The sequence below is a fragment of the Antechinus flavipes genome, chromosome 2 (assembly GCF_016432865.1).
Source record: "Antechinus flavipes isolate AdamAnt ecotype Samford, QLD, Australia chromosome 2, AdamAnt_v2, whole genome shotgun sequence".
Taxonomy (NCBI): domain Eukaryota; kingdom Metazoa; phylum Chordata; class Mammalia; order Dasyuromorphia; family Dasyuridae; genus Antechinus; species Antechinus flavipes.
The window spans coordinates 261540809-261567765 of NC_067399.1; the positions used below are offsets into that span (position 1 = coordinate 261540809).

At 34.5% G+C, this 26957-nt stretch overlaps 2 protein-coding genes across 2 annotated transcripts; both read left to right on the plus strand.

Moving 5' to 3' along the window:
• The first annotated feature begins 157 nt into the window (after window positions 1–157).
• On the plus strand, window positions 158–2339 carry LOC127546592 (uncharacterized). Its single transcript, XM_051973621.1, has 2 exons — window positions 158–1569; window positions 2091–2339. Exons 1-2 carry the CDS (start codon window positions 490–492, stop codon window positions 2337–2339), a joined length of 1329 nt encoding a protein of 442 aa, XP_051829581.1. The 5' UTR covers window positions 158–489.
• Window positions 2340–11702: 9363 nt separating this feature from the next.
• Window positions 11703–26280, plus strand: LOC127549148 (uncharacterized). The gene is made up of 6 exons (XM_051976977.1): window positions 11703–13075; window positions 15708–15768; window positions 17142–17669; window positions 20075–20211; window positions 21172–21343; window positions 21888–26280. Exons 1-6 carry the CDS (start codon window positions 12047–12049, stop codon window positions 22157–22159), a joined length of 2199 nt encoding a protein of 732 aa, XP_051832937.1. The 5' UTR covers window positions 11703–12046; the 3' UTR covers window positions 22160–26280.
• Window positions 26281–26957: the final 677 nt, after the last annotated feature.

The following is a 26957-nucleotide window of genomic DNA, read 5'->3' on the forward strand; positions in this document are numbered from 1 at the left end:
AAAATGCTATGAACTTGGGTTTATTTTTTTAATCTTTTCCAGTTTAATGAATTTCTTCCAGTAAACTCAAAACCACTGAACCCCCCAATCACAGAGCAATCTGAAGAATGATAAGATTATATGACAGAAGATTCTCTACTTCTGGGGCTCTTCCTTCTTTTTTTTAAACTAATTTTTGTTCCCTTTTATTCTTGCAACCTCACTTCCAAACCTTAATTGATAGGGGACAATAAAGACTCACAGAAAGAGAGACATAAGCAAGGAAAGACAAAAATCAAATTTTATCCTGGCTCAGCCCTGCTTTCAGAATGCAAGGTAGAAAATTCACATAGAGTATTCTCTCCCACAGGGATTGCTAATCATACTATAATATCAGGCTCTGATTATTTGTCTTATATGATGTTCTTTTCTGAATTTTTCCAGCAAAGCTGCAGAATCTGATAGGTGGCTTTTCAATTTTGAAGTAGAAGTAAGAAGGTTGGATCAAACATGTCTGGATCTGTGACCTGCAATGGACCTCATTTAAGAACTTGCTGCAAAAGAGTTTCAGGTGATAAAGATGATAAAGATCTAAAGGATCCCAGATTCAGCTTGCAAACAGTCAAGCCCTGTTGTGGTCCTTTCATGAGAGTCTCAGGGAGACAGCCACGAAGTTTCTCAGTATGTAGCAGGAACAATAAAGACTGGAAGACGCTGGATCACCTTCAGAGTTATCCAAGCACAAATGAAATTTTACATGTGACCCCTGAGGAGTTCCATTTATGGAAAGTCCTACAGGAAACTCTGGATTTTTCTCTTTGGAAGGTGAAAGTTGGCTGGCAACTAGTTGAGAACTCAGCAATCATTTCCTTCTCTGGACCCCAGAAAGTGGTCTCTAATGCCAAGACTGCCATCAGTAAACTGATGATCCTTCTCAATTCCACTGTGAGAATGAATCCATGGCCTGGTTTGATTCAAGAGCAAAAAAAGATGAGTGGTTTCTTCCAAGTAGGAAATGGCCTTAGTCTTTATCTTTGGAAAGGAGAAGCTTCCACCTTCCGAGCCTCTGTCATAATGAGCCTCAGCAGTGAGCCACTGGACAGACAAAATAAGGTCAAACCAGTCCCCAAAGTAAGGGTACTGAGGCAGCATATCCTGAATGATCGAGGTATTCCCCAGGTGTTGCTACAAGTGGTGCTGTCATCCTCCTGGGCTAGCCATAGCTCAGGGAGGAAACCGACTTCTAGGGATGAAAGCCAGGAGCTGACTGCCAGTGCTGTCACTTTGGCACTGCAAGCTGTGTCCCAGGAGAAAAGTGCTTCTTTGGTGATCCACCCCACAGGTCCAACAGCCCTAGCAAAGGGGATAACTCAGGGAGTCAAGGCCTTTAAGAGCATGCAGCCCATGGGGAGCAGCCTGAAGAATCTGACAGTTGCAGTAACTGATGATGACTTTGTAGCCGAGTGGGAAGTGGAATGTTGCAGGTGGTGGCCCAGTGGAAAGAATCTCAATGTCCTCCTTCCCTACGTCATGAGCTCCTGGGAAGCAGTAACAACTGAAGTGGTGGTTGGAAGCCTCATCAGCCAGAAAGTAAGTGGTCACTACTGAGTCTGGTTCTCCTTAGGTCAGTGGTACACATGCAGCCTTGGAAAGAATCCATGATTGATCAACAGAAATGATCAACTGGGTAATGAGATTCTAGGAAAAGTTAAAGAACATTGGATAAAGAGAAACTTAAAGAAAAACAATAACATTTCTTAAATAATCCAAGGGATTCAGAAGCCATAACAATTTATTGTCTATCCCCTTTGAGAAGAGAACAAAACAAAATAGGTTAGACATGAGAGGGAACATCTAGTCAGTGAAGTCAATAAGAAATGGTACAGGTGACCAAGGAATCCTATGGACTTTCTGTGAGAATTAGTTAAAACATGAAGGATCTCTGTTTGAGTTAAGGTAAAAGAGTATTGGAGGTTTTGGCAATCTCAAAGCTAAAGGAAAATGGTTTAGAATTCTATTACCTGATGAAAAAAAATTTTAGAGGATGTTTATCTTAATTTTCCTATTTATTTTCATTCTTCTTTCTTCCTGAACTTTTCTTTTATTCACAGACAGATGTGGTTGTTTTCCCTTGGATTTTGGAACCCCACAATAAAAGTTGGGTCCAGGAGACTTCTACTCAGGTCCGTACAGCCCTGGAGACCATTCTTACTGCTCAGGATCTTGTCCATGGAAATATCATCACCATTCCTGCTTCCAGCTTGCCTGGTCTGCATTGCCAGATCCTATATATCATCTGCCTGGATGCAAGATTAGTTCAACAGTGCCTAGAAGTTAGCAAGGTTTGGCCTAATGTTTGAATATGAATGAATTAAAAGACATTTAATCAAACATTTACTATGTGTAAAACATTGTACTAAATGCTGGCTTTACAAATAGAAAAAAGACAGTTCTTGCTCTCAAAGAACTCACATTCTAATGGGGGAAGACTATGTACCTTAAGGTACAGCAGCAAGGCAGAGGGTGATGCATTTTCTTAATTGTCATTTCGACTGATAAAATCATATCTGTTTTTGATGTTTACTTATTTTACAATGCCAAAGGCTTTGGAGGTGAAAACTTACTTCTTGAAATCTTTAGTACTTGTGGGTATTGAGACTAGGCTGTAGTAACTGTAAAAGCAGTTGCTGAATTGCATCTCCATAGAGTTGTTCTCTGGCACAATGGCTATAGAGGTTGGGCTAAAAGCAAGAGCATAGTGTTGGCTGTGCTGCCTTTACTGAGGCTTTTTGGTTTTTCTGTTAGTGGAAGTTGGTGGTGATTATGAGGAAGATGAATCTTTTCAATAGTGATTGCTTCTTTCCATGGTGACTATGGAACCTGAATGGGAAACAGGACCAGTGGTCTGGGGGGGTACTGCTATTCTCAAAGCTTTGGGCTTTAAGTCAGGGGTTATTTACTTCAGAGTGTGGGGGAAGGAGTGGGGGTTGATTGGCCTGGCACATGCCAACTCTTGTCTTTTCCTCAGGGTGTCTTACTACTTTAGCTAGGCTGATATACTCATTCCATAGGTGCTGGTTACTTGGCAGTTGATGGGGAAGACTCGGCCCTTCTCTGATAGAGTTGTTTTTCTATGGATAGAAATAATGGTTGAGATTGGGCTGGAAATAGGATCAGTAGACTAGGTGGCTCTTCTTTATGTCATGTACTTTGTATAAATTGATCTTTATCAGGTCATTATCACATTCCCACTTTAAGACTTTTTGAGATGAAGGTAGTGAGTGTTGAGTTGTAATTTCTCTTTAGCTTATCTACCTTGCATAGTGGAGTCAGGTGTCAGGTGGGTGGGATCTTACTGGAATGGACTATTTTAAATTTCCTTTAAAATATCTAAAATCACATAAAATAATGAGCAGACTAATCAAGAAAGATCTCCTCTATCTACTTGTTCCTTTCCTATTGTCTTCAAACATCCTTTTAATTTTTTTCACTTCAATCCTATCAACTCCTCTAGCTTTAATCCTTTTCTCTTTTTCTTTACCAATTGCTAGAAAAAGCAATTTACACTCACTATCTCCACTTTATCTCTTCTTATTCCGCAATACCTTACAGTCTAGCTGGTGATTTCATCGCTCAACTGGAACTTTTTTTTTTCCAACTAACAATTCAAAAAACCAAACCAAAACTATCAACAGTCTCTAAACTTCTAAATCTTATGCTCTTTTTCTCAATCACACAATTTGGAGTATCCAGGGGGAAAAAACAGAGATAAGATATAATACTTCCATTACTTCTGTATGTGGAACTCCATGGTGGTGACATTTTTCTGTTTTTAAAATGGAGAAAATAAACTCTAAACTATCTACTTCACAGGATTATTGTGTAGGAAAGATTTTGTAAACTGTAAAGCACTATATATAGGAGCTTTTTTTTTTTTTTTTTTTTTACTATTTTGAATATATATTTTTTTCTAATTATCAACTAATGAAGTGTTGTCAATGATAAAAATGGATCAATTCTACCTGGGGCTCTCTGTCCATTATCATTCTGTTCCTTCCCTTCTGTTTGCTTTGGGCAATCTACCCTGGGGAAACAGTTTCCCTTGTACATGATATTTATTGGTATATTTTTCCTTACATTGTAAATTTTTAACATGCATATTTCATCTGTCCAACTAGATAATAAGCAGATTAGTATTTCCATAGTTAGGAACTTTTTGTCTTCTCCTTTTTTGTATCTATACTAGTATTATACCCTACACATCTTATAAGTGCACAATAAACATATATTAATTGAAAAGATGGGGGAAACATACAAAATGTCTTGAACTTCAGGAGCAAACTAACCTAAGAAGTGCTGTATGACCCTTTTTCATGACACATCCACAAAACTGAAAACCTCCATTTTTTCTCTTTCTTTCTTTGTTTCTTTTTTTTTCTTTTCCTTCCTTTCTTCTCTCCTTCCTTCCTTCCTTCTTTCTCTTGCTTTTTTTTTTTTTACAATAGCTTCTTATTTTTCAAAATATATGCAAAGATAACTCTCAATATTCACCCTTGCAAAACCTTGTGATCCAAATTTTTCTCCCTTTCTCTCAACCTCTCTCTCCCCTAGACAGAAAGTAATCTAATATAGATTAAACATGTGCACTTCTTCTAAACATATTTCCACATTTATCATGCTGTCCAAGAAAAATCAGATCAAAAGTGGAAAATGAGAGAAAAAAAAAAGCAAGCAACAACAATAAAAGTGAAAATACTATGTTGTGCTCCACATTTAATCCCAGTAGATCTCTCTCTGGATGCAAATGGTTGTTTCCATCACAAATTTATTGAAATTGTCCTGAATCACCTCACATTTGAAAAAAGCCAAGTCCATCACAGTAAATCATCACATAATCTTGTTATTGCTATGTACAACGTTCTCTTGGTTCTACTCACTTCACTTAGCATCAGTTCATATAAGTCTTTCCAGGCCTTTTTGAAATCAGTCTGCTGATAGTTTCTTATAGAACAATAATATTTATTACATTCATATAACATAACTTATTCAGTCTTTCCCCAACTGATGGGCATCCACTCAGTTTCTAGTTCCTTGTCACTACAAAAAGGACTGCCACAAACATTTTTGCACATGTGGATCCTTTTCCCTTTTTAATGATCTCTTTCCTCTCCAATTGTTTTCAATCCTCTTTCAAGCCTATCAATCCTTTGTGATTTCATTTTAAGTGTATTGAGCAGAGGAAGGGAGAGATTGCCTAAATGAATCATGTGCACTTTATCCTGTTTCCCATACATACTTTTGTCTTCTGTTGCTTCCCACCAGAGAGCAGAATTTTTATGGAGACAGGCTATACATATTTGTAATTATACTTGCATTATAATTACATTTATAATTATTTTAATTATCGTGATTGTTATTCAGCAGGTCATTCAGCAGGTGGTCTGGAGCTGCTTGAACAATTTCCTTGGCTCTTTTCTGGAATCCATCTCCTTTCCTATCTTAGACCTGGAGACGTCTGGGAATTCTAATCCTTTGTGTATTATGTTGGAAGAGATCAATAACTTTTTAAAACAAAAACCCAACACATGGATGAAACTAGTACAGATAATTCAACCCTTACAAGCAGCCAATCCTCAGAAGGTAAAGTTTCAGTAAATCCATCATCAGCCATCATGGACAGAGATACCTTAGACCAAAATTTCTTAAACTGTGGGTTGTGACCCCTTATGGAATTGTGTAACTGAATGTGGGAGTCACAAAATTATTAATTATTATCAGTAAATGTTGAATTTGTACACTTATTTTATATGCCTATATACCCTCAGTTGTGTAAAAATTCCTGAGCAAAAAAGGGTTGCAAGTAGAAAAAGTTTTAAGAAGCCCTACCTTAGACAAAAATGCAAATCTTCCCACTTGCCTTCTTAAGTCTTGTACGCTTCTGATACCACTGCTGCTCTGATCCTCAGTTGCTTATTGCCAGGAGTTCCAGCATTAAATTGCTTTACTCTAGGTTTTGTCCCTAAATTGGGCCCCTTACTCCAAAGTTATGCTTCCTCCTTCTATGCTATCAAACTTTCATTTCCCCAAAGGCAACTGCTCTCCCTTAGCTTGCTAGAGTGATTCAGTCTGATAAAATAAATTCACACTGAAGTGAGAGTCACTGATTCCTAGATTAATGTATTTGTACTTTAATAGAAAAAATTAATTAATTTGAATTAATAGATTTCTAATGGTAGAATCTAAACAAGATATTTTGGGGACAGATTTTTTTTCTCTCAAATGACAGTAGATTGCTGATTGGAGGTGAGCCAGAGACAGCTGAAGATTTAAACAGATGTCTTCTCCCAAGAACAATAATAAAGTGAAAGTCAATGACATTACATGAATAGTTTTGACACCTGTTCAGATTATTGATTTGTAATTATAGATCAAATGCTCAGATACTCTATGAGACTAAATAGGTTGTTCTTTAAAGATAAAATATTAACACAGCCAAATCCAGAGACTCTTAGACCTTTTTAGAAAAGATGTACAAAATTGCAGTGCTTCAGTATTTATAAATGATAGTCTTTTTGGTGTGTACTTGATCTTGATTTATTTTAAATATATCAGATTTCTTCCATCTTTTCCTTTCAGATGACTGAATATTTTAGGACCCCTCTTGGTAAGTACATTGTTTGGGAATATCATAGAGTTGATATTATTCAGCTTTCCAGAGAATTCAAGCATCTTCTCATTAACAAACATTTCCATTCATCTAATCTAATATGTTTATTAATATAGTCATTCATATTCTGCTTCCTCACACTCTCAAAGGCACTAGTCTAAAGGACACATAAATCTGTGTAGGTAAATAGGTAGAGATACTTATGCAGTTATGATATACTTAAAGAATTACTTCCCAACTCCTACCCTTATTCCAGCCTAATCAGTAAGGTAATATATAAAAGAGCTATAATGAATTCAAATTGTTTTATATTAACTCTTTGCTTGATGTGCTATTTAATAATGGACAATATTGAAGTTATTATTGACTCTATACTGCTTGACCCTGGTGTTTTTTTTTTCAGATATCTTAGAATCTTAATCCTAAGAAAATTATAGCAGTACTTATCATTTAATTAATTAACAAATGCTATCCACCTTCTGAACATAAAATTCTAAGGGAGAGGAAAAAGAAGTATAATACTCTCCTGTTCTTAGGGAGTTTGCAATTTGATTGAGGTGGCAAGATTACCATAATACAGTGGTACAGTATGTAAGAATTATATATGCCTATCCTCCACTGAAATCTTTTGATAATTTGAGTTCTCAAAGGCTGTGATAGTGAAACATAAACACTAGCAGATCTTCCTAACCTGGACGAGCTCAGGGACCAAATGTGTGCCATTGCTATAGAAACCAACCTTACTACTGAGCCTATCATTGAACTGATGGCAGAGTGATGATTTTTGTGACTAAAGTCTCTTAAAATGATGAATTTTGTGATTGAAGTCTCTTAAGAACACTCTTCCAAAATGATGGTGAGGATATGATCTGTGCTGATGGAGATATTGATGAAACTGATAAATTTATTTAATGTCATGTGAGTGTAGATATATATGTCATGAGAGAGAGGAAGAGACAAAAAGAGAGACAAAGAGACAGACACACACAAAGAGACCCACAGAGAGAAAAGAGAATATTATAAACATATATAAGCATCATAAACATTTATATTTACACCCAAACTTCTATTGTCAAAGATAAATTTTCTATGTGGCAGGGAAGCCTGGCTAACTAAACTGAGAGCTGACTTTAGATCCAGGAAGACCTGCATTCAAGTCCCACTGCTGACACATACTGATTGTAATCTTGGTCAAATCATTTATTTTGTGAATGCTCTAAGCAACTTCTAAGAGTTTAAATTGCAGAAAACGTGATCACTAGCATTGATAAAGATATCAATCTGGGCATATATCCTTTTCCGCTGAAATCACAGATCCAAGGAAAAAAGAAATGTTTGTTAAATGGAAACAATAACATTGAATAAAAAAAAGAAAAAGGAAGAATCATTGATCTAGTCCTTGTTTATATATATTATATATAGATACATATAAAGATATGCATATATAGCTAAATATCTGTATATATTTATTAACATATGATAAACATATATAAATATGAAACTAAATTCTAAGGGTATGGTATAGATCAGGGGTAGGGAATGTTTGGCCCACCCGACTTCAAGATTGCTAAATCATTTTGCTAAGGCAACCATAAGCAATAATGAGCTAAAAGCTAGGTACAACAATCTCCAACTGCTTGAGTTCTATAAATTGATCGTTTTGTATAGCCCATGAATAATGTTATAAATATCCAAATTGCTCTTGGCAGAAAAAAAGATTCCCCCCCTCCAGTATAGATAATAAGGACTGTTCAGAGAAGAGAGACCATGGGAGCTTGAATGGAAGCGATTATATTTGATCTGAGTCTTGATAGGGTAATGTTTGAACAAGCAAGGAAATAAGTGGAGGATAAGGCATTTTAAGGTAACAGCTATAGATAAAGGGCCCTGGCTTTTGTATGACAGGGAGATGCGCTTGATGATAAAGGAGGTTTCATGTTGGGAATTAATGGGGAAAAAAAAGGTTGAATAGTTAGAGTAGGGCCAGAAAATGGAGAGCTTTAAAAAGTTTGTAGGTATATTTGGCCCAGGTACAAAAATACAGATTTGTCATTAGCAAAGAGGTAGTTATGGAAGACAATGGTAATAGATGAGTGATAAGAGGAAAGAAGTATTTAAAAAGAATAACACAAGACTATGGGTGGAACCTTGAGGAAAGTCCTTATTTAGGGTTCATAGTAAGGAAGAAGTATGAGCAAGGGAGAGAGGGAGAGAGAAGTAACACATCAATGTAGAGGGCCAGTATTGAATAAGTCTATATATAGGAATGGACTTATTCAATATTGGCCCTCTACAGATTAATACAAACAAGAGGAGATTCAGGAGAGTAGAGTGCAATGGAATCCAAGAGTACCCAATATTATGAAAGAGAAGGGGGGGGAGGGGGTATCCATAGGATCATAAACTTTTGAAGTTCAAGAGATTTCAAGAGGTCATCAAGTCCAACCAGCTCAATTAAATAAAAAGAAAAAGGAATACACAATTAATAATAATAGTAGCTAACTTTATATAGCATTTTAAAGCTTTATACAGTACTTTATAAAACATTTTAAAGTAATTATACTTTATATATATATATACTATTTAATCTTCACAAGGACTCTAATGAATAGGGAAGAGAATACGTATTTATAAAATACCTACTATGTGTCAGGCAGTCTGCTAAGTGCTTTACAAATGTTATCTCATTTTAGAGGAGATAATATTAAGAGCTATATTATCCCTATTTTGCAAATGAATACAATGAGACTGAGAAAAGTTAGGCAATTTGCTCAGGACCACAGTAGGTATGTGAAGCAGTATTTGAATAAAGTTAATAAATAATAATGGTGCTAGATTTAGAACTCTAAATTTAGCACTCTATCATCCATGCCACCTAGTTTTGTGATTACAAGTCCACTGAACTATCTACAAAATGCTTTTTTAAATCTTAATATTTAGTTTTTTATTTAATTTTTAAATTTTATTTTTTTAAATTTTTTTAATAAAGCTTTTTACTTTCAGAACACACGCATAGATAATTTCAATTTTCACCCTTGCAAAACTTTGTGTTCGAAAACTTTTTTTTCTTTCTTTCCCCTATCTGGCAAGTAGACCAAAATAGATGGCAAGTAATACAAAATATATTAAACATGTGCAATTCTTCTATATATATTTCCACAATTATGCTGCACAAGAAAAATCAGAATAAAAAGGAAAAAATGAGAAAGAAAACAAAATGCAAGCAAACAACAACAACAACAAAAATGAAAATACTGTGTTGTGATCCACAATCAGCCCCACAGTCCTCTAGCTCTGGGTGCAGATGGCTCTCTCTTCATCACAAGACCATTGGAACGGGCCTGAGTCATCTTGCTGTTGAAAAGAACCACGTCCATCAGAATTGATTATCATATAATCTTGTTGTTGCTGTGTATAATGTTCTCTTGGGTCTACTCACTTCACTTAGCATCAATTCCTGTAAGTCTCTCCAGACTTTTTTGAAATCCTCCTTATCATTTCTTACAGAACAATAATACTCCATAACATTCATATACCATAACTTATTCAGCCATTCTCCAACTGAGGGAAATCCACTCAGTTTCCAGTTTCTTGCCACTATAAAAAATTCATGTAAGTCTTTTCAGGCTTTTTTGAAATCAGTTTGCTGATAGTTTCTTATAGAACAATGATATTTTATTACATTCGTATAACTTATTCAGTCTTTCCCCAGCTGATGGGCATCTACTCAGTTTTTGCACAGGTGGATCCTTTTTCTTTTTTTATGATTTCTTTGGAATACAGACCCAGTAAAGACACTGATGGGATCAAAGGATCTGCACAATTTGGTAGTCCTTTGGGCATAGTTCCAAATTGCTCTTTATAATAATTGGATCAGTTCACAACTCGACCAACAATGTATCAGTATCCCAGTTTTCCCACATCCTCTCCAACATTCATCATTATCTTTTCCTATAATCTTAGCCAATCTGAGAGGTGTGTAATAGTACCTTAGAATTGCCTTGTTTTGCATTTCTCTGACTAATAGTGATATAGAATACTTTTTCATATGACAAGAAATTGTTTTAATTTCTTCATCTGAAAATTGTTCATATTCTTTGACCATTTATCAGTTGGAGAATGGCTTGTATTCTTTTAAATTTGAGTCAGTTCTCTATATATTTTAGAAATGAGGTTTTTAATAGAATCCTTGGATGTAAAATTTTCTCCCCCAATTTACTAATCTTCTAAGCTTCCCTTCTAATCTTGTCTGCATTGTTTTTGCAGACTTTTTTTTTTAACTTAATATAATTAAAATTATCCATTTTGCAGTCCATAATGTATTCTGGTTGTATTTTCCCACAAATTTCTTCCTTTTCCACAGATATGAGAGGTAGATTATCCTTTGTTTTTCTAATTGGTTTATACTATCACTCTTTAAATCTAAGTCATGAACCCATTTCTACCATATCTTGGTATATGGTGTTAGATGAAGGTCAGTGCCTAGTTTCTGCCATACTATTTTCCAATTTTCTCAGCAATTTTTGTGAAATAGTGAATTCTTATCCCAGAAGCTGGGGGTTTGGGGTTTATCAAATGCTAGAGTACTATAGTCATTGAATATTGTCTCTTATGAACCTAACCTATTTCACTTATTGACTGTTCTATTTCTTAGCCAGTATCAAATGGTTTTGATGATTGCTGCTTTATAATATAGTTTTATATCTGGTACAGCTAGGCCACCTTCATTTGCATTTTTTTCTATTAATTCCCTTGAAATTCCTGCCTTTTGTTCTTCTAGATGAACTTTGTTACTGTGTTTTCCTAGATCTGTAAAATATTTTTTTAGGAGTTTGATTGATATGGCACTAAATAAGTAGATTAATTTAAGTAGTATGGTCATTTTTATCATATTAGCTAGTCCACCATGAGCACTTGATATTCTTCTAGTTGATTAGATCTGACTTTATTTGTGCTATCCACAAAATACTATAAATAAGCATGACAACTGAGAAAAGATTTTTAATTTAGACTTGTTGGTCAACTCTCTTGTCTTTTCTTTTAGAAGCCATTGGTCTATGTTGGAAAGAGGACCATGCTTTTATCCAGTATCTTAATGACTTTCCAGATGTTTTCCAAGAGTTTGAAGATGATTTAAAGAAAGTAGGCTGTGTTTTCCAAACTTGTTACTCTTTGGGAGTGCTTCAGTTTGTAGCAGAAGGAGAACATTTAGATCCATCTAACTGGGAGAAAGCTGTGGAGGATGCTTTTCAGAAAAACAAGAAGAGATATGCTGTTCACTATGAGTCCAATACAGATATTCTAAATATTCTGAAGAAGCAACAATCTCTAGTGAACTCTTTTAAAAGCATACAAGAATACAAAGGTCCTTGCTTTGTAGGTCTAACTGAAGAAGTGAAGATGTTTGTACAACATGTTCAAGAAATGGCTTTCAGTGAAAAGCCAGTGTGTGTGGAACATCCCATTCTCCATCTTCCTAGATTTACAATAGTCAAAAACATAATCAGCAAGTTCCTCTTTCCTCACTCTCCAGTGACTATAGCCTTGGCAGAAGATCCTTTAGGTATGATCACTTTTCAGGGGCCCCAAAAGGATGTGCTTGAGGTAGAAAGGCAGTTTTATAGTCTCTTGAGTGCTTTTAAGAATTGGCCAGTCTCACTCTCCACATTCCAAATACATTTTATCCAGGACCTCCAGGAAGAACTCTTTAATGAGAATTTTTTCCTTTCTCAAGATATTTCGGCAGTGCTTAACACTTCTGATGGAATTAGTATTTGGGGGCTTGACTTTGGAGAATTGGTACAAGCAGAAGAATTATTGAAGAGCTTGGTTTATGAGAGGAAGATTGATATTGGGGAAGAGGTCCAGTGGGCAACCAGTGGCCTGGAATGGGAAACTCTACTCATAGCACTAAGAAATCCAAAGAGAGTTAATTTTTATAGTGTCAAATCACAGCTAGGTATTTTGACTTCGGTGGTCATAGTGGGCACCAGGATTGAAGTAGCTGAGGCAGAAATGAATATTAGGGAATATTTGATGAGTTATTCAATAACTGAAGATAGAATTATTTCTCCTCGACTGGAGCTAGCTGAAGCCAGAGAAAACCTGTTTCGGATAATGAACTGGGGGGACTTAAAGGTGAATATTTGCATTCAAATCAACCATTCTACTTTAACTTTGAAACTAAAAGGACTAAGGAAGCATGTAAAAGAGGCCAGAGGAATTGTTCAAGCAGATCTAGATTCATTGACTATGAGAAGCATCCCCATAAGACACAGAGGAGTACAGCAATACCTTTTGGGAATTGGAGCTACAGTTCTTTTCACATTTGCTGAAGAACTCCAATGTTTGGTGAAGATGCAAATGACAGAGAAAACTACAAATACTTTGCTCTCTGAGGTCTCAGCCTATAGGAAGGAGAATGAATTGGTAAGAGTCATCAATTCTTGATAAAATTTCAGAACTGAAAGGGAACTTGAGTCTTTTTTCATCCCCTATACTAAGCCTAGAAAAATGGTTCTTCTATTTGTAGAGGACTTTAAAGTAGGTACCCAACCTTGCTTATGCTCTTTTGGGGGTTCACTCATTTATTAAATATGTATTAAGTGCATAGTATATGTAATATTGCACTAAATTTAGAGAATATTCAAATTTGATCCTTTTTTTCAAGGAGTTTATAATCTAATAAGATATATTCTTGTATAGGCATATATCAGTAATATTGCAAGTTCAGTTCCAGACCACTGCAACAAAGTAAATATTGCAATAATGCAAGTCATTTAGATTTTTTTCCCCTGTGCATATAAAAGTTATATTTATACAGTAGTCTAGTCCACTAAATATACAATAGTATTATGTCCTTATTTTTAAAATATTTTTCTCTAAAAATATGCAAACCCCTTATCTGGGCCTTCAGTGAGTCATAATCTTTTTGCTGGTAGGGTCTTGTTTCTGTGTTGATGGTTAATGATTGATCAGCTGAAGGCTATGATGACTTTGATGAGTGGCAATTTCTTAAAATAAGACAACAATGAAATTTGTCACATCTGTTGACTATTCTTCTCCCTTTAAGCCTAGAGGGCATTATTGGGTTATTAATTGACTTAATTTCAATATTGTCATGTCTCAAGCAATAGAGCAGTCCAAAGAGAGAGAGAGAAACAGGAAACAGTCAGTTGATGGAGTAGTCAGAATATAGATATTTATTGGGCAAGTTCCCCTGACTTACAAGGGCATGGTTTGTGGCACCTCAGAACAATACAATTAGTAACATAAAAGATCACAGATCACCATAAAAATATAATAATAATGAAAAAGTTTGAAATATTGTGAGAATTACTAAAGTGTGAAAGAAACATGATGTGAACCCCCTTCTGTTTTTCTAACAGTGCCTCTTGAATTTCAAGGTTCCCATAGTGAAAAATGCAATATCTATGAAACACAATAAAGGGAAGCACAATTAGACAAGTTATGACTATACAAATTTTATTTTTCATATTTCATATTCGTTATAAAATATGTATATGTTATTTATGTTTATATTACAGAAATGCTGATATAGGGACAGCTAGGTGGCTCAGATGATTCCTAAAGTTTCTTTTACCTCTAAGATTCTATGACCAAGTCATACATTATATCAGAATGTTTTGGATTTTAAGCTTTTGTCCCACTTGATGACATACTGAGAAATAACCCTAACTGACTCATTTCAGCTCTCATTGGCTTTTAAAATTCTCCCTTTTTCTCTTTTCTCATTTGTGCTTACCATATCTACCATAGATAATTTTGTTTCTCTTTACCCCCTTGATTTTATTTTCTTGTTTTATTGCTATGGCTAGCATTTCTACCTCTATATCAAATAAGAGTAAAAACACTGGACACCTTTGTCTTACCAGTAATCTTATTATGAAATTTTCTAGTATTTCTCCAATTACGTCTTAAGTAGATTTAATCATGATAATTGATAATTTATAAACCAATTAGGTAGATGGTGCCCTGAGCTTCAATTTTAGTTCTGGTTCTAGGACAAGAGAAATAGTCTGGGGCCACTAACCCTCTCCAAAATTATGCAAGTTGATTTGGAATGACATAGTAGTTAGGATGAATAATGTTTTTTTTTTATTTAATTTTTATTTAATAATTACTTTATATTGACACTCGTTTCTGTTCCGATTTTTTTTTTCCCTCCCTCCCTCCACCCCCTCCCCTAGATGGCAAGCAGTCCTTTATATGTTGGATATGTTGCAGTATATCCTAGATACAATATATGTTTGCAGAACCGAACAGTTCTCTTGTTGCATAGGGAGAATTGGATTCAGAAGGTATAAATAACCCGGGAAGAAAAACAAAAATGCAGATAGTTCACATTCGTTTCCTAGTGTTCTTTCTTTGGGTGTAGCTGCTTTTGTCTGTCATTTATCAATTGAAACTCAGTTAGGTCTCTTTGTCAAAGAAATCCACTTCCATCAAAATATGTCCTCATACAATATCGTTGTCGAAGTGTATAATGATCTCCTGGTTCTGCTCATTTCACTTAGCATCAGTTCATGTAAGTCTCGCCAGTCCTCTCTGTATTAGGATGAATAATGTTTTAAAAATGCTAAATAGACTAGGGAATTAGGACTCTACAAATAAACTAATCTGGGGTAAATAGAAACTAGCTACCTCTAAACACACTAATTATCACCAAATAAGGATAAACACAGGGATTAGTAGAATTGAAGGGTTGCCCTTAAATGGATTCATCAGTAATTCAATCAATAATTGTGTGTCCTTTTCTCCATTCTCTCTGGGCAATCCTAAACTAGACAGTGATGCTTGGTCAAATATCAGTGTTCTGTTTAAGCCTTTCTGAGATCTCTTCATCTTTTAGTCCAATTATCTTTTTGTTTTTAAGATTAGGAAAAAAAAAAACTTTCTAAATGAGAAATGGAAGAATAGCTTATAAGTTTCTGAACTTTAGGGTCTTATAGAGGAATCAAAAGAAAGATCTTTGAGTCTTCTGGGAAATGTCATGTTTTCTAATACATTTAGTAGGTTTCTTATTCTTTCTTTTCATTAGACATCTATCCAAGAACTCCTGAAGTATCTCAGAAGATACAAAAAAGAACACTTTGCTCTTGGTAAGAATGAAAAGATACTGTCCTATTCCCTGGAATCCCTATTAGTTTTCTTTCATCTCTAGATGTGTAAAAATTTGGGGACATTATTCCATTTGGAAATATTGGTACTACAGGTAGAAATATTCTCTTCCCAGTTACTGACAAAATGACAAGGGAGACACAAAGCACTAACCTAAAGATACTGCAGTGTCTGTGATTACTAAGCATTTTCAGAGCAATGGTACACATTATCTCTTGAATACTGCTCTGTGTCTTCTCTTAATGTTGAGTTTGTAGAGGGGACCAATATGTAGGAAAAGGAGAAAGGAAAGAAGGAAGAGAAGGAAGATCGCTGTTATTAGTTAGCTAAGCTGTTAGTCAGCATCCAGCTAAAAGCACTTAGTACAGTGCTTTTATAAATATTATTTCATTTAATCCTCTCAACAACTTTGGAAGATAAGTACTATTACCTGCATTTTACAGTTGAGGAAACTGAGATAAACAGAGTTGTCCAGGGTAACACATTCATTAAGTATATGAAGTTGGATTTGGATTCTGACTTTCCTTACTTCAGGCCCTAAACTGTATCTATTGTATCAACAGCTAATTAAACCATTCTTCTAAACATATTAAATATGTTTAGAAGAATCACACATGTTTAACCTATATTGAATTACTTGCTGTCTAGCATAGGGGGATGGGGAGGAATAGAGAAAAATTTGGAACACAAGGTTTTGGGGTGATTATTGAAAATTATCTTCACATGTATTTTGACAAATAAAAAGCTATTATTAAAAAAAATTAAAATAAACCACTGAGATTGGTGAAAAGAAAGAGAAAGTAGTAGTTTCCTTTAAATTAAACCACATTTTTTTTTTTTTTACTGTAAGATTTGTAAAGTATCTTAGAAGTTATATATTCAATTTCCTCTTCTCTGGCCTATTCCTAGGTTCCATAAGTATGTGGAAATGTATATAATGATTTTGTACATAAAAATTTTTATATGTAATAAGTTTCTGAATAAGTGGAAATTTGATCTTGCAATCTTAAAATTAAAAATAAATTTCTAGTTTTGTCAACCTTCCACAGTTATATAAATATATTTATATATAAACCTAAGCCTTTTGCTAGAATTCTAGTATAATTGATTATTTTCTTGGTATCAATTAAATTAGAAAATAGTTATTTCTCATTTTCTTTATGCTCAGAAACTGAGGGCAATTTGTTCAGCCTTTTTCAGACTGAGTAATTTCAATTCTTTTGAGCTTTTCTCATACATTCTATTATTCTAGTCCTATCATAGGCAGTATGGCATGAGAATGGGTCAGATTTTCCTTCATTTTCAAAAATCTAGGGTATTTGACTCATTATGAATTTCTTCTCTTTGTTTTCAGGTGACTCTCTGCTAGGACTGGTTCAAGTATTGGGTAAGGAGATGAATTTAGCCAAATTTCAGGAAGCTTTTGAAGACTTTATGAATGGATATTGCAGTGAAATATTCAACAGTGATAAAATAGTCACTTTCAGCCAAGACTGTCTTCAAAAGGTCTTAAACCAAGGGTACTATTTCCCACTCAATCTGCATCATCATGGGAATCTCTTACAGATCCAGGGTTTTCAGGAAGATGTAAAGAAAGCTGCTACTGTTGTACAAACTTTAATCCAGGAAGCTCATGACATAGATAGAGCAGCAGAAGCCCTGAAATCTGTGGTTCAATGGCAATATGACATTGGTAACACAGGTCTTTCCCCATTTGATAAAACTACAAATCTAAAACTGGAAGCAGCATATAGGAAGGAAGAAGAGAACATTGAAATCATCTTGAATTCTAGAAAAGCCAAGGTCAACTTGAAGAAGAGGGAAGGTTTGGTATTAGACATGGGGACAGTCTTTAAAATAAAGCGGGAAATCTGCATATGGGGTGAGTTTTTTCTTTCCTTTAATTTTCATTTCTCGATTAATCAGGTTTACTTGGCTTTGTCCCTTTCTTTAAGCTCTCATTTCTTCCCAGATTCATCCTCAATGAGTAAGAGTGAGAGAGAGTCATTCTGGATGATATTTATGTATGTTAGAAAATTGGAAAATTAAAAGTAGTAGTTGTTAATCTTGTCCTGCACTAATTTTTCAGTGGGATGCTTTATCTAGTCAATTTCATACTTGCTCATAATGAGAAAAATATAAACATTTGAAGTCCATTGATAATCCAAAAGGTACTTTAGTCATTCTAATGTCTTATTTTATTTATGCTAATACATTGTATTTGAATACTTTTTCTCAAACACCTAGAAAACAGCAAATCCAGAACATTCTTTGAAACATTAATCAAAAATGTAACTAATAAAACCGTACGTTTCTACATTTGTAGTTTACCAATTGCTAATAGAAAGACTGTGCTAATAATTTTACCTTTTCCTCCCATTTAATTTTTTATGAGAACTTTTAACAAGAGATAAACAAAGATATCTAATGTTTTTTTTTTTTTTACTTCCTCTTTACCAGTAATCAGTTAGATGGGCTAAAAAAGAAACAATTAAAAGGATTCTCTTGCCTTTAAAGAATTTAGAAATAAATGTGGCCACTCAATTCAACAAACAGTAAGTGCTTACTATATACAGGGCCATAGAAAGCCACTTCCAGATAACAGACTGCTTTCCAAACTCAGATGGAATAAAACTGTTTAAAGTAAAAAGAGAAGCAGATGAATATTTTGAAGGCTAGTGTGTGGATAAAGCCATTCTACATTTATTTCGTTGCCTTCTTGAACACAGGAATACATAACTCCAGTAACAAAACAATCTCTCCTTGAATTCTGGGAGCAAAATAGCAGCTGACCATTTCTAGATAATTCTCAATATTTAATTCAACAAATTAGGTACCTAATATGTGTAGAATGTAGTGCTGGAGGAAATGCAATTAGCATGTTCAATAGTGAAATGCAATATATGCACATATATGTATGCTAAAGAGCACTAGTAAGAAAGGTTAAGCTCTGATAATGTGCTTTTATTGCTACGGTTGCACTAGTCTAAGACACATGAACAGTTGATGTTCTCTGTCTTCTCAGATATTAGTGATTTTAAACTATGGTAGGCAATTCATATTTCCTGAAAAGGTAACTTTTATTTCTAAACAATACCTCCTTCTGGCTTGCTTCCTGTTTCCTGTTGAGTCCCTTCCCCCCTACCCAAACAAAACAATTTTGCTGTACTTTAGTCTTGGATTTGGGCAGGTAGGTGGTATGGTGGATAGAGGGCCAGAATTGAAATCAGTAATACTCATCTTCCTAAGTTCAAATCTGACCTCAGATACTTAGTAGCTGTGTGACCCTGGGCAAGACCCTGTTTGCCTGAATTTCTATTCTATAATATGAGCTGGAGAAGGAAATGGCTCTTCAATATCTTTTCCAGGAAAACTCCAAATGGGTCACAAAGAATCAGATACACTGAACAACTGAAAAACAACAATGGTGTTGAATACTATTATAAGAGGTTATGAAAGTCTAATAATAGTCCCTCTCCTTATCTTCCTTCTCATTTCCAGTGTCTGGGTTCAGTTCAATTAAATTAGATGTTTATTTAATAAAGGGAAAATCACTTTGTGGGCTTCTACATTTGAATATTAGATAAAATACAACAAGCAATTTCAATATTTATTGGCCAATAGTTTTTTTTTTTTAATCACATTTAATTTCTTAGAAGCAAAAGTGAACATTTAGGAAAAAGATTAAAGTTTCCTGAATCCTTCCCTTTGTTCCTTGCTTCTCACTTTTCCAAAATAGCCTGGTAGGGATGAAGTGAATGAATAATCCACTATGCATTTGGCACCCCTGCTGGACAATGGGACAGAGAAGAAAGAAATGATGTCACAATCTTTCTTCCTGGCTCACACTTGAGCAAAAGTCAAGTTTCTCCCTTATTATCTCATTATTGCCCCTTATAATTGTCACTATCATTCATTCTAATTCAATCCCTGGCTGCTTGAAATAGCCCCTTCTAGCAATTGCTCCTAATGGGTCTCTCTGGGGTCTCATGAAGACCATTTCTTTTGCATCTTCGTGCTTGTAATAGTTTCCTGATTCCTCTTCCTGCTTCTTCAACCTTAAAATTAGGGTCAATATTGGGGTAGAATTTAGGATTCTGGGTAATTAGTCCCTTAAACAAAGTCTCTTTGTCCCTTGTGGGTATGGCCAAGGTTAGACTACATATACAAATAACTACAATAAATAAAAGAACAAAAATGCAAACATAAAGTATCCCAACATAAGAAATAGGAAAGCTCACAGATTTCATTTAAGTTTCTAAAGATACTTTCAACTGTTTGTAATAGAGATGAGCATCCCTCAACATTGGGAACCAATGGATGATAACCCAGTGAAGACTGTGAAACTCTCATCAAATCTGGTGGAGTACCAGAGAGTAGCCCAGAAGTTCAAGTATTCCATGAACAAGACTACCATCCTTAAGGTGAATCATGTTTATTGAATAGGTGATTACACTCATTAACTCAAGGTATAGGGAAAGTGTTAAACATAACATTATTAAAATCTTGTAGAAATATTATAGATCAAAGGGTATGCACAGTTTGATAACTTAAAAAAAAAGAAATATTATAGAGATCACCATCCCTAAAAACATTTTTTATTGTCTCCACATTTATTATTATCTCTCTTCTTCACCACTTTCTTTCTCCTAAGCTGGTTTTGAATAATCTTTAAACCAGTATGTCTGGGTTTAGAGCGGTGGTCCTCAAACTTTTGTTCTCAATATCTTTATCCTATTAAAAATGATTGAGGATCTGTCCAAAGAGTTTTTGTTTATGTGGGTTATAGTTATAGATATTGATCACATTAAAAATAAAAACCAATTATGAATTTGTAGACTCTCTGAAAAGATTTCAGAGATTCTGAGGATGCTCTGGACCATACTTTGAGAACCACTGGTTTAGACTGTAGCTGGAAAGGGTCTTAGACATCATCTAATTCAAAAATATGTTTTACAAATAAGAAAACTGAGGCCCTGAGAGAAGAAACAATTTGCTCAGCATCATACACTGTTAGATACAGTTCTAGAGTCCAAGTCTTCTGTCCTCAGTCCAATGCCTACTGTTTCCATTACAACAAATGAATATGTGAAATAATAAAAAATTAGAAAAAAAGGACACTATGAAATATAACCTCCTATTTCCAATCTTTCATTTCATAAGTTTCAAAGCACAATCACTATTAAAGAAAGAAGAGATGCTAGAGCTTTTTAGCTCTAGAAATAGATTTGGGAACTTTTAGTGTTGGAATTGGAAATTCCTTGCTTATTCAATTAAATCTAATTTGGAAATGTAAGTGTTATGAAAACAAAATATACCTTAAAAAATATATTGATCTCATTTGAATGATAACAGGCTCTCTTTCTTCAATTTTGTTAATTTAGATAGAAAGAATACAAAACCCATACCTCTGGACCTCTTACATTTACAAGCGGAACTGGATGGAAAAAAAGAATCCCCCAGGAGTACAGAATGAGCAGTTTCTCTTCCATGGAACAAAAGCAAAAAACTGCTCATCCATTATTGAAAATGGGCTAAAAAGTACCTGTAGGAAAAGTGAGTATGCCACGACTAAAAGAGGATATGCCTTAGTGCTCCTGAAAAGGGTGAAATTCCAGGCTATTTTTCCTAAATTCTGGGTTGATCTGACACACCAGTCTCCTGGAACTTTAGCTTTGATAATGGAACAAAATGAAATATTTGTAGGTCATGTAAAGATTTACTTAGATAAAAGAAGCAGGAGAAGTGCCTATCAATAAGGATAGACACAGAGGATATTTCCCGTTGATTTAGCTGATCAAGACTGCCCAAGTTGTCCATTGTGATCTACCTGCAGTCTTAGGTTATCAAGAGCTTTTCATGTTTGTTTTGTATTCAGCAATTAGGAAGTTATATCAGTAGTCCAAGACTTTAATTCCTTATGCCAACTAAATTTTAGGGATGACCTCAATACCTTTTAAGGAAAAACTATTCTAGTTCACATTGGGGTGGGAGTTACACTATTACTCCTATCACATCCTGTATTCATCTGTCCCAGGGGATACCTAACTTCTCCATTGTTTTACATTCAAGACTTAGTAACAAATGCTTATTTTTATAGATGGAAGATATGGCCAAGGGATCTACTTTGCAGTGGATGCTTATATGTCCTCCCAATTTTGTGGAAAAGGCTGTCAGGGATCCAAGTTTTTGTTCCAAGTTCGTGTCCTTACTGGAGAGTACATTAAAGGTGATTCAGAACTAATATTACCTCCAAGAAAACCAGGAGGAGGGAGATATGATAGCTTGGTTGATTCAGTGGGTATGCCACGAATATTTGTAACCTTTTTTGATGACCATTCATACCCAGAATATTTAATCACATTCTGCTGATCCAGTATGGTTTTATCTAGGCCTTTAAGTTATATAGAGAATCTCTAAAATGGCTTTTTCAATATAGCCATGGCTTCAAGAAAATATAAAGTAAAATAGGAAAACACAAGTTCTAGTGTCCAAGATTACACATTTGGCAATTTTCATTTGTTTTATCTGTTGTATTACCGGTCCAAACTATGTTACATTGTAGTATAACATAAATTAGACTTAATCACAAGCCAAAGTATCACCACAAATTAGACTGAATCTAAAGGATATTAGGCTGTTAAATGGTATTTTCTTAGACCTCATCCTTACAGACTTCTTAGCAGTTTTTGATATTGTTCAAATGTCTCCTCTCCTTTTTGTCCCACATAGTTTCTCTTGTCCTAGCTTCCATATTTATCTTTGATTCTTCTCTTGTCAGATCACATCTTCTTACTCTCCTTTGGTAGCTCATCATCTGTTTTCTCCCTCAATGTAGATGTCCTTCAAAGCTCCTGGAACCTCTTCTCTTTTTGTCCCCTTTCAGTAAACTCATGAGTTACAAAAGGTCAAATTCTTAGCTCTGTATAGAGAAATTCCAAATCTACATAACCAACTCATTATTCTTTGGAACTCTAGTTCCATATCATATTACTTTCTGGGATGCATCTCAAATTCTACATATGCAGAAGAAAATTCACTTTCTTCCTCATTAGCTTTCTGCAAATTTCACATTTTTTATATCCACATTCTTCCAGTCACTCTGCTTTAAAACCTAGGAGTCATATTTGATTCTTCCTGCTCAAAAATTACCAATAATTTCTTAATTGTCAAAACTAATGATCATTTTTCAGTCTTGAGATCTTTTTTATCTTTTTCAAGCTCTTTAGTTTTTGACACTATTGATCACCCTTTTCTCCTGGATATCCTCTCTTTGTAAGGTTTGCATGATGCTATATTTTCCTGGTTCTTTTGCAACATGACAGATCCTTCTCAGTCTTTTTTACTGAACCTTCATTGAGTTCACATACATTGATAGTCTGCCCCAGCCCTCTTCTATTTTTCCTTACCAACTGCCTTCTGGGTATGTCAAAATAGATGTTCTATAAACATCTTAGACTCATCATTTTTCCCCCAGATCTTCTCTCTACCATCTTTCCTAGTTCTATTGAGGGTAACAGTCTCTTCTCAGTTCTATCCAGACTTTGATGTCATCCTTCACCCTCACACACTCGTCATGAAGTGGTTTAGGAGACTGAGTACAGTTTTGAACTGTTAGAGATGTGTGCAACATGAAGAAATCCTAGGTCTCAAAGATTTGCCATTTATTACATGAAATAGCTCATGGGCTCAACCACATATGACTAAACAAGGCAGAATTATAGATGAGTAAGCAGTATTCTTATGGGATTCAGGAACTTTTAAAGTCTCAGCAAGGGCAAAGTTTGAGGAGTAGCATGGAGGAGGAGGGTGGGAGGATTTGGGGAGAGACCAGGGAGAGAGTCTAAGTGAGTGACCAGGCCCCAGACTTGCCTATAGATATGCTAATCAAGACAATCTCCAAGGATGGACTGAATGGATTAGAGACTAGGAGGGTCAGAAGAGCTGATTAAGAGTCATATCAATTCCATGCATCTAATCTGTTGTCATAGCCTTGTTATTTCTACCTTCAAATCTCTACTGTGTCTGTTGCTTTCCTAGAGCAGACTCTTGGCACCTCACGTTTGCCCAATTGTACGGGTCTTTTAATTGTGCTCCTTGCCTTAATTTTTTTATCATTCCAATGCATTTTCCACTAATTTGCCAAAATGGTTTCCCTAAAGCACATCCTTCTATTTAATAAACTCCAATTGCTCCCTATTCCCTCAAGGATCAAAGTCCTTCACAACCTGGCTCAGACTTCCCTACATGAACTCTAGGATCAGTGACAATGACTTTCTTGCCATACCTTGCATAGGATACTCCTCCTGATTCTGTATCTAAAATGCTCTGTACTTATTTCTATGCTCAAGATTCAATTCAAATCTCATTTTTTTCAGGGAGGCTTTTAGTCATCATTACTACCTCCTTCCTCCTTTCTTTCTTCCTTCTTCAAATCCTAAACATACACTAGGATATTCCTTCTGGATTAGCCTTTTATTTAGACTGATTATAACTTCTAAATACAATTTAAAAAATAATCGGCCCTCATTAGAATGTAATTTCCTTGTAAACAAAGGCTATAATTTTTCTTTTCTTTGTATCCTCGTCATTTAACACAGTGCCTGGCATATAGTAAGCATCTTATGGAAGCCCAATTTTTCTTATGTTAGCACTTCTAGCTTTTTCCTTCAAATCTGTTGTTTTATTCTGCATATCCATTAGTTGCTTTTTCATTGTTATTATACCTTGGGCCTTTTCTTGAAATTAATATCTATTATCTATTGATTGTTTTTCAACTTCATGTATTCTGTTATTTGTGACCCTGGGGAAAGTCACTTAACTTACCTGCCTTGCTTTCCTCATCTATAAAATGGGCATAATAACCTACCTTACAGGATTGTTGTGATGATGTATAATTATAGAACATAAATGCTACTTATTATTATTGTCAATGCCATTGTTGTTTTGAAATTTATTTAATGTCACTCTGTAATTTTGGAATGTCACAACTGATTTCCCTAATTGTTACTCCTTTCTTTTTCTTTTCTTTTTTTTTTTTTTTTTAACAAACTAAACAAACTAAATTCACTCTTTATGTCCTTTAATATATTTAATATCCAATTTAATTTATCATTTGGTATTTCTTACATTAAATCATTTGATATTTCAACTTCCATTTCTTTTTAAATTTAATTTTCTATTAACAAAAATATATTTTATTTTTCCCCATCTCCTTCTATCATTGAAAAAAAAGCGAAACCAAAATTTTTTGTAATATATTTGTATTCATACATACACTCAAGTAAAACAAATTCTTAAATTTACCATGTTGAAAAATATGTGTCTTATTCTGTATTTTGAGTCCATCATCTCTGTTAGAAGAGTAGCAACTGCATTAATTTTTTTAATTGTATTGTTGCCTTTTGTTTTTATGCCCCTCATTTCCCCTTAAATCTAACCCCTTGTAACTTTTTTTTATAATAGACTATCAAAGTCAAACTACCTCTGATCAATCTTGTTGAATATAGGCATACCTCTTTTTATTGTATTTTGCTGATATTGCATTTTTTACAGATTGAAAGTCTGTAGCAACCCTGCATCCAGCAATCTATCAGCATCATTTTTCTAATAGTATGTGCTTACATCATGTCTCTATGTCATATTTTGGTAATTCTCACAATTATTTCAAACATTTTCATTATTATTACATCTGTCATGGTAATCTGTGATCTTTGATGTTATTATTGTATTGTTTTGATGTGCCATGAACTGTGGCCATATAAAGCAGTTGACTTAATAACTGTTGTGTGTGTTCTAATTGCTTCATCTTCTTGAACTTCCTTCCTGAGATATAATAATACTGAAATTTGAACAATTAATAATCTTATATCCTCTAAATGTTTAAGTGAAAGAATCACTCCATAAAACAAACTTCATTGGTGTCTTATTTTAAGAAATCCAAGCCACCCCAACCTTCAGCAATCATCACCATCAAACCCTCTACCAACAAAATTCACTGAAGGCTAGATGATAGCATTTTTTTAGTGAAATGAGAAGAACCAAGAGAATATTACACACAATAACAACAATACTATTCAAAGAATAATTGTGAATAATATTGCTCTTACTGTGAACAATTCCTCAACTGCAACTCTTCAGTTTCTAGTTTTTTGCCACCACAAAGAGAGCTGCTTTGACTGTTTTAGAACATACAGGTTCTTTTCCTTTTTTCCTTTATCACTTTGAGAAACAGTTAATAGTGAAATTTAGTCAAAGGCTTTGCTCAGTGTTATAATTCTTTGGCCATAATTCCCAGATTACTCTTCAAAATGGTTGGATCCATTCACAGGTCTGTCAACAGTGTATTTGTTTTACAGTTTTTCCTCCTCTCTCCAATATTTGTCATTTTCCCCTCCTTATCATTTTAGTGAACTTGGTAGATGTAAGATATCTCAAAGTGGTTTTAATTTGCAATTTTCTAATCAATAAAGATTTAGAGTATTTTTACATGACATTATATGACTTTGATTTCTTCACCAAAAAGTTGCCTGTTCCAAGGAATTAAAATTGGAGAATGACGTTATGAGAATGGAGAATAAGTTATGGTACATGAATGTTATGCAATATTATTGTCCTATAAGAAATTATCAGCAGGATGATTTCAGAAATGCCTGGAGAAACTTACCTGAACTGAAGCTAAGTGAATTGAGTAGAACCAAGAGATCACTGTACACAGCAACACTAAGATTATACAATGATCAATTCTGATGGATGTGACTCTCTTCAACAATAAGATGATTCAGGCCAATTCCAATGAACTAGTGATGGAGAGAGCCATGGAGTATGGACCACAACATAGTATTTTCATTTTCTTGTTATTGTTTATTTGCTTTTTGTTTTCTTTCTCATTTTTCCCTTTTTTAACTGATTTTTCATGATAATTATGGAAATATGTGTAGAAGAATTACACATGTTTAACATATATTGGATTACTTGCCAGCTAAGGGAGGAAGTTGGGAGAGGAGAGGGAGAAAAAATTTGGAACCCAAGGTTTTGCAGTAGTAAATGTTGAAAAATATCTATGCATGTGTTTGAATATAAAAAGCTTCTTTTTTTAAATTGCCTATCCATATCCCTTAACAATATATCAATTGTGAAATGGTTCAAATTTTTATAAATTTGATTTGAT

Excerpts from the sequence above, each read along its gene's own strand:
- LOC127549148 (XM_051976977.1), top strand. The coding sequence starts at position 12,047 with ATGTTTGTACAACATGTTCAAGAAATGGCTTTCAGTGAAAAGCCAGTG. Across the intron at positions 17,670-20,074 it reads GCGGGAAATCTGCATATGGG|AGATGAGCATCCCTCAACAT; the intron begins GTGAGTTTTTTC and ends TGTTTGTAATAG. Across the intron at positions 20,212-21,171 it reads ACAAGACTACCATCCTTAAG|ATAGAAAGAATACAAAACCC; the intron begins GTGAATCATGTT and ends TTGTTAATTTAG.
- LOC127546592 (XM_051973621.1), top strand. The coding sequence starts at position 490 with ATGTCTGGATCTGTGACCTGCAATGGACCTCATTTAAGAACTTGCTGC. Across the intron at positions 1,570-2,090 it reads GAAGCCTCATCAGCCAGAAA|ACAGATGTGGTTGTTTTCCC; the intron begins GTAAGTGGTCAC and ends TTTTATTCACAG.